This window comes from Pyrgilauda ruficollis, unplaced genomic scaffold (genome assembly GCF_017590135.1).
Source record: "Pyrgilauda ruficollis isolate IOZ18807 unplaced genomic scaffold, ASM1759013v1 scaffold62, whole genome shotgun sequence".
NCBI lineage: Eukaryota > Metazoa > Chordata > Aves > Passeriformes > Passeridae > Pyrgilauda > Pyrgilauda ruficollis.
This window is the reverse complement of record NW_024527933.1, coordinates 2,917,324-2,931,903: the sequence shown is the minus strand read 5'-3', so window position 1 is coordinate 2,931,903 and position 14,580 is coordinate 2,917,324. Positions and strand designations below refer to the sequence as shown.

Here is a 14,580-nt window from a genome sequence, read left to right as displayed (position 1 = left end):
TCTGTGCCACCTCCCTGGGTGTCTCTGTGCCACCTCCCCAGCTCTCCCTGTGCCACCTCCCCGTCCTCTGCCGAGTGTCACCGCTGTGTAAGAGGCACGGAGCAGCCAGGACGTTCCCAAACAGGAACATCTGAACATTTCCCCAACACCTAATGATCCAAAGAAGCTCCCAAGCTGCTGCAGTCCCAACAACGTGTTGGCTGCTGTTGTAATTCTGAAGGTTTTTTCTCCTTTGTTTTGCCATCTGACCTGAAATTTGAGGAAATGTCCTCACTCTTTGTTTTTCCCTGGGCATACAAAAAATTGCTGCTCACCAGCAAGCTGGAATTTGTAAATGCTATTCAGAACTATAATAACAACAGTTATAATAACAAACTTGGTCTGTTGTTGCTATTATTAAATACACCAGCAACTGCAGCAGGCTGGTGTATCTGTGTGATTGCAGTTTGTCTAAGTCTGGCATAAAGTCATCTTTTGGCTTTTCAGTTGATCACTTTAATGCGCAGAATTTTCCCACCTCTTCAAATCTGGGAGACACTCTGCCTCCCGGCCTAGAGGCCTCTCCTCTGTTCCTGCACCCTGCTGAACATCATCTTCTGCCTGGGTTTGAATGAAGAGTGTGGGTTTGGGTGAAGAGTTTGGGTTTGAATGAAGAGTTTGGGTTTGGATGAAGAGTTTGGGCTCATCGTGTCCACGCTGGCTGATGGGTGCACTGGTCCTGTAGGTGGGACATGTGGGACAAAGCCCCACTGCTGCATCTGCTGTGGGCTCTGAAGATCACAAAGAGCTGCCCACAGGAGGAGCTGCAAGGGTCAGACCTTGCCCTGGCCGCTGCTGCTCCAGCCATGCAGTGCCTGGCTCTGTGAGGCTCTCGCTGGTGCCAGGACCCAGCCCAGGAATTCCCCGTGTTTTCCAGTGTGCTCTGAGGCTCTGTGACCCGAGTTGGGAGTTACAGGAGATGCACTCTTAGAATGGATGGAGCTATCCCATAGGAAGGGAAAGGAACTCGATTGCCTCCTCATAGAAATGTAAAGCTTCTCCCTTTGCAATTCCCCTTTCTTGTACTTTCCCACTAAGGCAGTAAAACCATATACTTCCCATGCCTACAATCCCATTTGTTTTCCCTTTTTCCTCTGAAGGCGACCTCTCTGAGGAGCCCTTAACCTCCCCCCTGCCTTCTCCTCTGTTACACAGAGCTCTCTCTGCTGTGTGTGCGAGGTGCAATGAAATGCTTCTTGTAACCCCTCAATTGTCTGGGATGGCAAATTGGTAGCCAGGCGAATAAAAATATAAATAAACAGGTAAAACCGGAAATTGATAGAAGGATTCAATTTACACAACGTCCTATCAAACTAGTAAGAAGGAGAAAATAGCTTAATTTTATGTGCACCAAGTGACCACCTTCACTAGAATTATTAACACCACACTCCTGGTGTGTTTAACACCAGGGAGGAGAGGAATTACCTGATCTGTTGTTAAACCATTATCAAGAACAGCTCAGACATCAGGTGGATGTTTATTATAATTCCTTGCAGTTTCTTCCATAGCTCCTCTAAGCAATTTAATATTAATTCTAATTTTTTTTCCTCTGAAATAGCTGCATACATAATGAGTGGAATAGATCTTTTGGAGAAAGTACAAGCTGTGTTTACCTCCAGCCAATTCTCTCACTGCAATGCCTGAAAGCAATAACATCCACAGCACCAAGGCTGTTGAGATGTGTTAATCTGAATTTTTATCATTTTTTCAGCCCCATTTGCAAACCAGGCTGGTTCTGGCTGTGGGTGCTGGGTCTCATTCCCCAGGTTCCTGCCGACCCACGCAGGCTCAGGCGCTGCACAGCAGAGATGCTGCCAGCAGCACCACTGTTGGTAACATCAAAACTAAGCCAGGATCGGGGATTTCCTTGGGATCTGCTCGTTGCTTGAAATCAAATCCCCTTGGTGCTGTCGTTTGGTCCGTGGCCAGCTCGGCGGTGTGGGGGCAGCCCTGGGTTTGTCGCCTTCAGCGCCGAGATGTGCTGGGTTTTGTTGTCGCAGCCCGGACTTTGTTCCTGCCACAAAGGGGCTGATGGCTCGAACTGCGGGGACACAACAGAGCCCCGATTGTCATGAAAATGGGCAGAGCCCCGCTGCAGCACGGGGAATTATGAAACTGCGGCCGTGGGTGGGACAGCAAGAGCTCAGGGAAGGGCTGCCCCTGTCCTGGGGCCACGCAGCTCTGCCAACCCTGCTCTGCCCAAATTCGGGGTTTTCATCAAAGCTTTTGGGATCGCCTGTGGCAAGGGATGGTGTTGGTCCTGGGAGAGCTGTTCCATCCATTTTGATGGCTCATGATGCCACTTCGTCTCCATATTTCTGAAAAAGTCACATCTTTTGAGAATTCCTTCTCTTTGGAATGGTGATCTCATGGCACATCACCAGGGAGCAGGGGGAGAGGGGCAGAACCTCCTCTTGCTTCCTGTGCCTGTCCCTTATGGCTTTAACATCAGGACAATAAATCCCTTGCAGGCAGCAGTGCCACTTGCCCACTTTTTGGCAATGCTTTTGGCTTTTACTGTTGTGAACTGGTTTTGTTATAAATTCTTAAATGCTGGTTACAGTAGCATCAGGTTTTTCTGTCTGGGGTGGGAATTGGATGATACAGGCTAAAATAAGAACCAGCTACTTTATTTTCCTTTTACCCAGACTTGCCGCATGACTGTTTGAGTCAGGCAACAGAACTCCTTTTCCTGTCTCTTTGCCTGCCCTCTGCCCATTCCCAGCTGGCCTGTGATTTTACAGAATAGTTTTGGATCTCTGCAATTATTTTCTGCCCTTAAGGCTTTTGTATGGATGAACTGCCATGTGTATTTAATGTGAGTTTTGAAGAATTTGGAAGATTTGGTTTGTTTGGACAATTATGATTTTTCCCAGCCAGGTTTTGTCTGTAATTGCAGTTTCAGAATTGGGGGGGGAGGTTTGTTTTGGGGTTTTTTTGGTGTGTCTGTGTTTTGGGTCCAAACATCAGTTGTGGGAGCAACTTTGTGTTATCTGGAGATTAAGTTGCTTCATTTCAGCCTGCTGTGTCCACGCCAGGCTGCAGCTTTACAAAATGAGCACTCTGCATTCTGGTCACACTCCTCCGAGGGGTGCCGGGAGCCAGCGCGGGGCTCACATGGGATGAAGAATGTGGAGCTCTGGGAGCAGCACAATTGCAAACAGCTGTGTCAATAGTGCAGCCAGGCCTGGCTTACCTTGGCCATGCGCTGCTCCTCGGCCAGCCCGGGTCGGGTGGCTGTGGAAAAGGGGATGTCAGTCCCACGGGGGTCTCACTGGCACAGAACTGCACGGATTTACAGCATCAGCAAAGCACTGCAGGGTGGGCTTAGAGAGTTTGCTCCTGCAAATGCACCTGCTGTGTGGAAGTGCTGGGTTAAAAACAGGATTATGAGTAGAGAGAATCATGGAAGGGTTGGGGTTGGGGCTGGGGTTGGGATTGGGGGCCAGATCCCCTGCCCAAGCAGGGTCAGCTGGAGCAGGGGCCCCGGGCTGCCTGGAGGACACCACTGAGCTCTGCCCTGCATGCTCACGAGGTTACTTGCATTGCTGGATGTCACCAGAAAGCAATAAAATTTCAGGCTTGGGATGGAGTGAAATATGACCTCTTTTGTTGCCTCTGAGCCTTGTTTATTCTCAGCCAGGCATTTCTCAGAGCGCAGTTGGGTGCTGCAGTTCTCAGGATGAGGAACAGAAGCAAACTGTGGCTTTTCAGAAAAGCCAGTTTTGAGACTTTGAGACATCTGGATGACAGGTTGGCTTGGGCATCAGCAGAAATGTTCTTGGGCCTCCCCTTAAATGCTGTGGTGTGGTGAGCATTGGTTTGGGCTGGTCAAACACAGCTGAGCACCAGGACAGTTTATTGGGCACTAAGGACACATGAGCTGCACTGTAGCCCAGGCTGAGTTTATCCCAGAGGGAGAAGGAAGGGGCAGAAGAGCTTCATGAAAACATTTTCTGGTGCAGACACACGTGGCTGTGTCTGACGAAGAGCTCACCATGACCAGTGCTGCTAGTGGTGCCTGTTTTGAGGTGGGCAGCTAAATCAGTCATGGATTCATTGTGTCCCATTTTAACTCCAGTGTCTCACTTGTGCAGGAGGAGGGCTCCAGTCCCCTGCCCCACAGCGACCACCACCAAAGCAGCACCTGAATTCCCAGTCCTGGGGAACTGGGAGTCCCAGTCCGTGTTCTCAGCGCTCTGCCAGGTGTGGGCAGGGGAGGGGGCTTCCCCGAGGGCACTGCCCTGAGCACGGAGAGCTGTGCCTGTCGGCTCTACTGCCTGTGTCTGTACTGCTTTTCACTGGTAATTAAAAATAAGCACTTGTTATCAGTTTAATGAAATCATTTTCAAAGACTCAGAAAATCTCAGAATGATTTAGATTGGAAATGACCTTAAAGCTCACCCTGCCGTGGGCATTGACACCTTCCACTGGACCAGGTTGCTCCAAGTCCTGTTCAGCCTCACCTTGAACAGATCCAGGGATGGGGCAGCCACAGCTGCTCTGGGCAACTTTTATTTTCATGCTGAGGATCCCGGGTTTTGTTGATGTGCCAGTTTGTGTCAGTGGTATCTGTTTCACACCACAGCGAGCAGCGCTCTCTCTCAACTTCCCTGGCAAGCCGTGGAAGGACTGTGCAAAGTGGTGGCCAGTAGTGAGGGACGGTGGCCAACGCTGGTGGCCAGTGGTTGGTGGTGATGGCCAGTGCCTGATCCCTCCTGGCACTGCCCAGGCCGTGCCTCAGGCAGTGGCAGCGATCAGCCAGTCTGCCAGTCTGCCAGTCTGTCAGTCTGTCAGTCGTTCTCTTCGTCGGTCAGTCTGTTGGTCAGTCGGTCTGTTGGTCAGTCTGACAGTTGGTCCTGTGTCTGTCGGTCGGTCGGTCGGTCGGTGTGCCGGTGGCCCAGTCCCAGCGCGGGGCGGGCGGGGGCCCGGCCCCCCCGCGGGCCGGTGCGGCGGGGGCGGCGCTGCCATCACGTCGTTAGCATAGGGCGGCCCGCGGTGGCGGCGATGGCCGAGCCGGGCTGCCCGCCCGCCGCCGCCATGAGGCGGCCCTAGGAGCCGGCCGGGGATGAAGCGGGACTCGACCTGCATGGAAGGTGAGCGGGGCCGGGCCTTTGTCCGGGCGGTGCCGCCGGAGGCTGCGCGGGCCCGGGGCCGCCGCCCCCCGCCGTTACCGGCCCGGGGCCGCCCCGTCCCGGCGCCCGCGGGCTGCGGCGTGCGGGGCTCGGACCGCGGCGTGCGGGACCGCGGGGACAGGGAGCCGTGCGGGCTTTCCCCTTTTCCTGCCTTTTCACGGCTCCCGGGGTGCGGGGCCGGGCGGCGTAGCCCTGGGCTGCGAGCAGGATTATGCAATTAAAAAAAAAAAAAAAAAAAAAAAAAAAAAAAGGGCATTAGTTTGTTTTGTGGCTTAATTTGTTTATATTTTAAACTTCCTAATCCCTCCGACCATCTGGAGGAGCTTTTTTTAGTATCGTTAATTATGGATAGTATCGGGGTCACGGAGGCGCTCGGTAGCGCCCGCCCGCCCTCCCGGGACCGGCGCTGCCCCCCCGGTATTTGCAGCCTTTTTTCCCCTCCGTGACTGAAGACAGCGGTAAAGCTCACCTTCAGAGTAAGGATGAAATATTTCAGGAGAGAGCACCGCGTGTTTGGTAGCACACGTTGCAGAAGTCGCTGTTTCTGTTGTGCCCAGGCCCTGCTCCCGCAGCCCGGACTGCTGGGGGTGGGGTTACTTCCAGATTTTCTTAATTCAGCATCCTTCTCAGTGGCTGCACATCTAGACAGCTTCAGCAGGGCCAAGGTTTAGGTTTTAGGGCAGGTAAGTCAGGGCTTCGTCTTACCGCTTTGTAATGTACCAATTCAAAAAACCAAACCGGTGTAACCCAGTGCTCGTTCGGAGCGCGCCGGAGCCGGGGCGGGCACCGCGCACGGAGCTTTATTTTGCTAAAATTGGATCAGCGAAAGTCGATCACTTGAGAGAGCGACTGAACTCGGGGTCGGTCTGCGAGCGTGGGCAGCGACCGAGACCCGCGTGCGTGTCCCCAGCTGCGGTCCCGGCCGTCGGGCACATTTTGGCGTGCGGGCTTTTGTTCCAAACTCTTTGTGCAACAACTGGCCGCGGTGAAGGATCCGTCCTGTCCCCGTCCCGCACAATGGAGCGGGCGGGGGTCCCGCAGCGCCCCGTGTCCCTCGGCAGCCCCCGGGACGCGCGGTCCGTGGGGCCGGGGCTCCCTTGCCCCGGAGAAGTTGCATTTCACAGATGAGTTTTTGATATGCAAATGGAGATGTGTCCCAGGCTGGGGAAGGGTGATGGGTTTCATCAGCTGCACGCTCTTGATTTATACCGAGCCGAAAAGGAGCAGCTGATGATTTCTGGGTGTTTTAATGGGGTTTTCTTTTAATTGAACTCTGCTTGGGCAGAAACGGAATCAGGGTGGAATAGGACCGTGAGTTTGGGATTTCATTACTGGAAAGGGAGACCAGAGGGAGATGCGCTGGCCATTCCTCTAGTGCAGTATTTCTCTTTTCTTTCCAGTACTCACTTACTGCTTTTTAAAATGAGGCTCTCTGTCAGTAGAACACCTCTTTACAGTACAGGCAATAAGGTTGCAGGTTTCCTCTTTCTTTCCTCTCCTCTATTTTTTTTTTTTTTTTTTAACAGGAGGCTTGTCCATTTAAATTAACCTTTCTCCCAGCTGGGCACACAAATGTTTTTGTTTTAGTTCACAGAGGGTTAATTCTATTCAGCTCTCACCGCGGCCGGCCTGATCCGGGGCAGCACAATCTGCTCTTTGAGCCGGGCTGGCCAGGCAGGACGCGGTGCCTTCGCCCGCCTCCAGCGTGGGGTGGGACCCCCATCTGGGGGTCGGTGCGAGCAGGAGCGGGACGCCCCCGGCCCTTTGTGCGCCTTTGGGCTCTGCCGCCGAGCTCGCTGCCGTCCCGAGCAGGGGCCAGCGCACAGAAAATTTAATCCCTGTGTTCATCGATTATAAGTTAAAAAAAAAAAAAAAGAAAAAAAAAAAAAGGCCCCTGAAGCAAAGGCGCCTGGTTTGGGGGTGGGCTTGTTTGGACAATGCAGCGCTCCACAGTGAGGGGGGGGGGGGGGTTCCTTCGGTTCTGGGGCTTGAATTTCACAGGGTGGTTTTGTTGAAACTAAAAATTGACAATGAAAAGCGTCGTTAGGAAAAATAAAGGGGAAAGAAAGCCCAACACGTTTGTTTGTGTTCGAGGCATCACCAGAGGCGAGAGGAGAGCGAGATGCGGTTGGGATTCAAGTAACACATGTGTGAGATCTCCCCCTCCGCCCCCCTCCCCAAACAGCTGGTATTTAGCAGCTTGAGATTTAAACCCAGCTAAAGGGGGATGCGAGAGGGTCAGTTAATGAAGAAGCAAATAACTGGCACACAGCTGAAAAGAGGTTAAATATATTAATGAATTGCAGTGCTGAGTGTTGCCTGTAATTTTTTTTTTCAGCCGTAAAAGATTGTCTTAGCTGTAAATTCATGTTCTGTTGTATAAATGGGAAGTTTTGCCTGTGGCAGCTTTCTTCGTTCTGCCTCTTGCTTTCTGGCCAGGCCAAATCCCAGCGCTGTCTGCTCTGGGGTTTGGGTGAGGGGTTGTGCCTTCACTTTTGGCCTTACTTTTGGCAATAAAGTCTTTGTTTCTCTTCCATCGCAAAGCACCACTGTGGAAAATCCCCAACACCCCGCCAGGTTTCCGAGGTAAATCTCCCAGGGAGCTGCAGTTGCTGTCGAGTTTTCAGCCGGGTGTCCGGGCGGGCTGTGAGCCCCTGGCAGCCTTGGGGACCTGCAGCCAGCGCCCGGTCCCCTCCTGGCACACAGCAGTGCCACTCCAGCAGCACTGCTGGGAGTTTGTGCACAGGGCTGGCACAGGTGGGAGCAGTGACAGGGACCTGCTGGCTGTGTGTCCCCACGCTTTAATTCGTTTGCTGTGTGGTTTAGAATCTCGTTCACGAGCCGTAGCGCTTTCTGTTTGGGTCTTTGCTATGTGTTTCAGCAGGGTTGTGAGATATTTCCTTTTGGAAATTCACAGGAACTTTGTTAAAAAAATTATCAAGACTGCTCATTTTGCTGAGGGCAAAAGGCAGTTTCTTGAAAAATTTAATGTATTGCTTTTACTGTTTGCCTTATAAAACATAGATGAGGAGAGCTTTTTTTTCTCTTTTTTACTCCATCTTCTGTGATTCTTGTGTAACATCATCATATTCTTGGAGAATTTACATTGTATGTGGTATGAAACCTACCATGACCTCTGAAAACAATACATCCTTTAATGTGGCTTCGGGGAGGGGCTAGCGAGGGAGTAGCCATAAAAATCTTCAGGGTTCAAGATGAGGTTGAGATTTTTGTGAGTGCTTTTGTCGTAGCAGCAACTGTTTGATTTAGTGGCCCCTGCTACAATGGGTTGGGAGAACAAAGCCAGAATATCCCGTGTATGAGTTTGTTAAATGTAAGGCCCATCAGGAAAATTGGGGAGGGGGGTAGGGGGAAGCTTCCTCAGCTCTCTCTCTGAAATAAAACAGGTATTTGAAAAAATTTCTTACCAAATGCTTTGTGTCCTAATCTGTGTTGTCTTGTGTAGTGTTTGAAACCAGAGGAATCAGTGAGATGAGAGGTGACAGACACAGGGAGGAGGGAGGGCTTATTCACTTAAAAATGGCTCTTCTTGTTATCTGTTTTGATATCCTAGTGAAATTTCAAGGTTAAGGGAGTTCAGAGCACCCTCAGTGCAAAGCTGCTTTAGGTTTGCTGGTGCTTTATCGTTTCTGTGAAGCTCCCTGTGGTTCTGCCCTGTCTCTCCCATCCTTCACCCACACCAGGCGCTGTGTTACGTGCGGTGAAAACTGGCAAAGGTCAGGAGCAGCAAACCCGTGGGCACAGGGCAGCCTGGCTGTGGTCCCTGCAGGATTTTTTAAAGATCTAAACCTCTGAGACTTTGTGCAGGCCATCCTTTTCCATCTCCCAGTTTTGTTTGTGGGGAGCACGGACACCTCTGCGGTCCCTGGGCTCTGTCTTTGTTCCCGGTGTGTGCCTCTGCTGTTGGCAGTTCTAACCTGCAAACCAGGCAGCAGTGTCTGCAGGGATGTGTGCGGCTCCTGTGGCCAGGGGCCATCCACACCATCTCCCCTTGGGCTGGGGAGACAGGCATGGCAAGGAGGGAAGGGCTCCGATTCCTCCTCGCTTTAATCATCCGCCCTTCCCACACTGCCTGGGTGACGGCCCTATTCTTCCCACAACAAAAAAAGCTGTGCCTGGAAATGAGCCCTCATTGACATGGTCAGCCAGGCTGCCGGCTGAGGAGGGAGCCCAGGGCTGTGCCTGCCGCTGGAGCAGCCTGTGTGCTCCTTTGGCCGGCGCTGCTGTCCCCAGCCCAGCACTGCTGCTGACCCCGGGATTTATGGCCCCGCTGTGCGAGCAGGGGGAGGGCTGGGAGCTAAACCCTGCAGATAGAGGACTCCTCTGTTCTGCCTAATCCCCGGCCCCCTCCCCGCGTTTATCAGATTGCTGAAGGTGGAGATTACCTTGGTGCTACAAAGTCATGTTTAGCTGCCTCCCTACAGAGATGCTCAGATAGCCCCACTCCTGATTGGACCCACATTCCTTCGGGTGCAGCACATGCCTGAGGTGCTCTGTCATGTGAAACTGGGAATGTTTTGGTGCAAATCAGGAATTTTCTTCACTTAAAGTTTGTATTTCCTTTGTTCATCCCTTTATTTTAATGGTTTATAACAGTGAAATTTGCAGAACAGTGCAAATGTGCATGCTGTGCATAAGCAAACCTTTTAGAGATTAACACAGATTGGTTCTGGTTTCTACTGGGTTTAAGCTCTGGAGAAAGCTGCTTGTGAGTAGGAGCAGCTGGTTTAGATTTTTACTTGGCTTGTGTAACTGAAAACTGGTTTAATTTCTGGTCCCAAAACATTTGGCTCATTCATTTCTCTTGCATTCATATGTGCTGCAGTAGTAAGAAGCTACACCCTGGTTTGTCAGCTTGCTTGGGCTTTATTGAGGCTGGAGAAGACTTCACTGTGACTCTTACCTCCCGCTGCTCCAAAAATCCATCCTGTGGATAAACACCTTTGTGTCAGAAAACTCCCTGGTCACATCTAAATGGAGCGAGTTTGACTCAGCTCATCTTCACAAGCCCAAGGCTGGGGAAGGTGTGTGCAGACAGGAGCAGGGCTGTGGGCAGCACCCCAGGCACGCTGTGGGTTTGTGCAGCTGTGTCTGCCCTGTCTGAGCTCCCTGCTGGCTCCCAGTGTGGATGGTGGGCACGGGGAGCTGCCGTGCCCTGCTCTGTGCCCTGCTCTGTGCCCAGGCAGTCTCAGAGCCTGTGCCACCTCCTGGTCCTGCCTGGGCCGTGGGTGTTCCTGCCCCCGTGGGCAATGGCACTGTCCTGCCTCAGGAACACCAGAGACAGCCTGGTTTAACCAGCATCCCTGGGAAGGGTGTACCGAGTGGGAAGCAGCAGGGTGGTTCCTTTCTCTGGCTCAGCCAGGGTGATCTAGTCATCTGGGTAATGTTTGACATTTGGGAAAGCAACTGGAGAATGCTGGAATACTGCAGATTTGTGTGTCCCCGAATGTATTTGAATAGCTCCCACCTTTGCAGTGCAGATCTGTTTGCAACTGTTGGGTTAAAACATGAGATGGGGGCTGGGGCAGCTTGGCCTGGCGTGCAAGGGGTTAAACTGTTGAGCTGTGAAACATCTGCTGCAGGAAGAGCTGCTGGTGCAACTTGCCGGCATTATTTTAAGCATAGCTGACTTGGTTGAAGTGAGGTTTAGGCCTCCCTGTGCAGTAGGAGGTGATGAGATTCTGGGTGCACTACCTGGGTCTCTTCACCATCATTTTCTTCTTCCTTCTGTCTGACATCCCTGTCTGGACATCTCACTGAGCCGAGCATCATCTCTGCTCTCTCCCTCAGGCAGTGGTAGAGTCTTAAAATACTGAATTTAATGTGACAGCTCCTGTTGCGGAGAGCCCTGAAATTTACATTTTTAGTCATCCAAAGGCTTTTCAAAGATTTGGGAAAGGATCAGTACAATCACATCGCTGTGGCTGGGCTGCACGATGGTTTCTGTACCGACGTTCTCTCGGGTTCTGGGGTGGCTCGTGAGGGCAGCGAGGCCTTTGAAGCCCAGAGGTGCCCCTGGAGTCTGTGAGCTATGACAGGATTTCACAGTCACTGCTGTCTGCCAGGTTTGTGTATTTGCACACCCTGCTCTGTGCAGTTGAGGTGGGACATTTCAGAACCTTTTTCCCCCATTGGAGTTACTGCTCCTCTCTGCTGGGAACAGCAGGAAGGTCCATGGCTGCTGGGGAGAGCCCCAAGGGTCCTGCCTGGCTGTGGGGAAGGGAATCACAGAGTAATGAGGCTGGAAGAGACCTCTAATATCATCAAGTCCAACCTATGTCCTAACACCTCAACTAGACTATGCCAGCCTTTTTTTAAACACATCCAGAGATGGTGATTCCACCACCTCTCTGGGAAGAGCATTCCAGTACTTCATTATTCTTCCGGTGAAAAATTTTTTCCTAATATCCAACCTATACCTTCCCTGACGTAGCTTGAGGCTGTGTCCTCTGGTTCTGTCAGCTGCTGCCCCTGGGGGATGGATGCTCAGGGGCTGCCCCTCAGTCAGACCCACTGACACAACCCCGGGTCTCCTCAAAGCTCCCTCTTGCCTTGCAGATGAGCGGGTGGATCAGCGAACCTGCCTGATCTGCGGGGACAGGGCCACGGGGCTGCACTATGGCATCATCTCCTGCGAGGGCTGCAAGGGCTTCTTCAAGAGGAGCATCTGCAACAAGCGCGTGTACCGCTGCAGCCGCGACAAGAACTGCGTCATGTCCCGCAAGCAGCGCAACAGGTGCCAGTACTGCCGGCTGCTCAAGTGCCTGCAGATGGGCATGAACCGCAAAGGTACGGCCGGGGGGCTGCGGGGGGCTGCCACGGCGCGGGGGAGGCACACACAGGGGACGGAGCCACCGCGGGGGCCGCCCTTCCCTCGGCTGCCGTCTCGTACTGCAGTGCTGCCTCCGAAACTCCCTGCAAAAAACACCCCAGAACTTCAGCAGAATGGTGCGTGGATTAAAAATTATGCACGGGTGCTGAGTTCTGAGCGACTTCATTCCTGTATGGAGGAACAGTCTGTATGAATTGAAAGCATGTTTGAATATTTTGAGAATATTTGTATTTATGCTGAGCAAAGTGGTGGCTATTTCCATGCTTCAATCTACTAAGGAGACAAAAATTAAGTCACTTAAACAGGCTTTTAGAACCCAAGAGATGTTACCTGTTTGCTGTCATGGGTGCTTAGACCAGCAGCTGCTGCCCGCGGGTGAGGTGTGAGGATTTTTACTGACCACCTGCTCTGGTTGGAACAGCTGTGGTCTGGGTAAGGGACAGCCACCCCTGCTCCCCACGGGTGCAGAGGTGAGGGACAGCCAGCCCTGCTCCCCACGTGTGCGGGGCTGAGGGACAGCCACCCTGATCCCCACGTGTGCAGAGGTGAGGGACAGCCAGCCCTGCTCCCCACGTGTGCGGGGCTGAGGGACAGCCACCCTGATCCCCACGTGTGCAGAGGTGAGGGACAGCCAGCCCTGCTCCCCACGTGTGCGGGGCTGAGGGACAGCCACCCTGATCCCCACGTGTGCAGAGGTGAGGGACAGCCAGCCCTGCTCCCCACGTGTGCGGGGCTGAGGGACAGCCACCCTGATCCCCACGTGTGCAGAGGTGAGGGACAGCCAGCCCTGCTCCCCACGTGTGCGGGGCTGAGGGACAGCCACCCTGATCCCCACGTGTGCAGAGGTGAGGGACAGCCAGCCCTGCTCCCCACGTGTGCGGGGCTGAGGGACAGCCACCCTGATCCCCACGTGTGCAGAGGTGAGGGACAGCCAGCCCTGCTCCCCACGTGTGCGGGGCTGAGGGACAGCCACCCTGATCCCCACGTGTGCAGAGGTGAGGGACAGCCAGCCCTGCTCCCCACGTGTGCGGGGCTGAGGGACAGCCACCCTGATCCCCACGTGTGCAGAGGTGAGGGACAGCCAGCCCTGCTCCCCACGTGTGCGGGGCTGAGGGACAGCCACCCTGATCCCCACGTGTGCAGAGGTGAGGGACAGCCAGCCCTGCTCCCCACGTGTGCGGGGCTGAGGGACAGCCACCCTGATCCCCACGTGTGCAGAGGTGAGGGACAGCCAGCCCTGCTCCCCACGTGTGCGGGGCTGAGGGACAGCCACCCTGATCCCCACGTGTGCAGAGGTGAGGGACAGCCAGCCCTGCTCCCCACGTGTGCGGGGCTGAGGGACAGCCACCCTGATCCCCACGTGTGCAGAGGTGAGGGACAGCCAGCCCTGCTCCCCACGTGTGCAGGGGTAAGGGACAGCCACCCCTGATCCCCACATGTGCAGAGGTGAATGCTGTGGTGTCACCTTCAGCATGGACAGTCTGAAGTAACTCAGAAATCAGTAATAAAGAGCGGCCTGTGGTTGATGTCAGTGTCACACCTGTACTCCTCACTCCAGTCCTGTGTGTGTTTACCCTCTGGAATTGCTGTTACCTGTTAAAAGCAGGCATTCCTTGGTGTGCTGGCACAGGTGGAGCTGGCAGTGCTGCCCTGGCCGTGCGGTGACCATCCCGTGTGCCACACCCCAGTGTCACACACGGCTCTAGCTGTGGCTGCTGCTGGCCTCTGGGCCATCGCTCACGCAGCAGCCGCCTGTCAGAGGCACTGAAACTTCATAAATTCACTGCAAATCCACCAGGACCTTCCTTAGAAATACATCGGGGCCGAGATGGGGGAGCTGGGATCAGAGGGTGTGCTGTGGGTCTGGGGGTATCGGGGGTGTGCTGTGGGTCTGGGGACAGCTTGGGTCCCTCATCTGGGGGTCAGGGCTGTGCTGTGGGTCTGGGGGTGTTGGAGGTGTGCTGTGGGTCTGGGGGTGTCAGGGCTGTGCTGTGGGTCTGGGGGTGTTGGGGCTGTGCTGTGGGTTTGGGGTGTCAGGGCTGTGCTGTGGGTCTGGGGGTGTTGGGGCTGTGCTGTGGGTTTGGGGTGTCAGGGCTGTGCTGTGGGTCTGGGGGTGTTGGGGCTGTGCTGTGGGTTTGTTCCCTTCTCTTCCTCTCCTCCTTTCCCCCTTTCCCTTCCTTTCCCCTTTCCCTTCCCTTCCTCCTCTCCCCTTCCCTTCCTTTCCCCCTTTCCCTTCCCTTCCCTTCCCTTCCTTCCCTCCTCTCCCCTTCCCTTCCTTTCCCCCTTTCCCTTCCCTTCCTCCTCCCAACAGCCGTGTGAATTTCACTCCCCGCTGGTGTCTCCGCCAAGGTCGGCAGGCTGCAGGCAGCCCTGGAGATCCTCAGTGTTGGCTTCTGGAGCTTTCTCTCCCTGCCCTGGTGTCCAAGTTATGGCATTGTTGGGTTGGAAAATCCCTTCAATATCAGGTCTAAATATAATAATTTTTAAATTCAGATAGGTGCAGAGCTTCCATTGGTAGGAAAGCCAGCTTTGAGGAGACTGGCTGTCATGCAG

At 53.8% G+C, this 14,580-nt stretch overlaps 1 protein-coding gene across 2 annotated transcripts in view; it reads left to right on the top strand.

Moving 5' to 3' along the window:
* NR6A1 (nuclear receptor subfamily 6 group A member 1) overlaps nt 1–14,580 on the top strand; it is a 67,886-nt gene that overhangs the window by 42,324 nt on the left and 10,982 nt on the right. Inside the window, exons 1-2 of one of the 2 annotated variants that reach the window (XM_041484039.1) lie at nt 5,042–5,135; nt 11,754–11,984. In XM_041484039.1, coding sequence (XP_041339973.1) covers nt 5,108–5,135; nt 11,754–11,984 — 259 coding nt within the window. In that variant the 5' untranslated portion in view covers nt 5,042–5,107. Of the gene's footprint in view, nt 1–5,041; nt 5,136–11,753; nt 11,985–14,580 lie in introns of those variants that run through there. The other variant, XM_041484038.1, reaches the window with a different exon arrangement.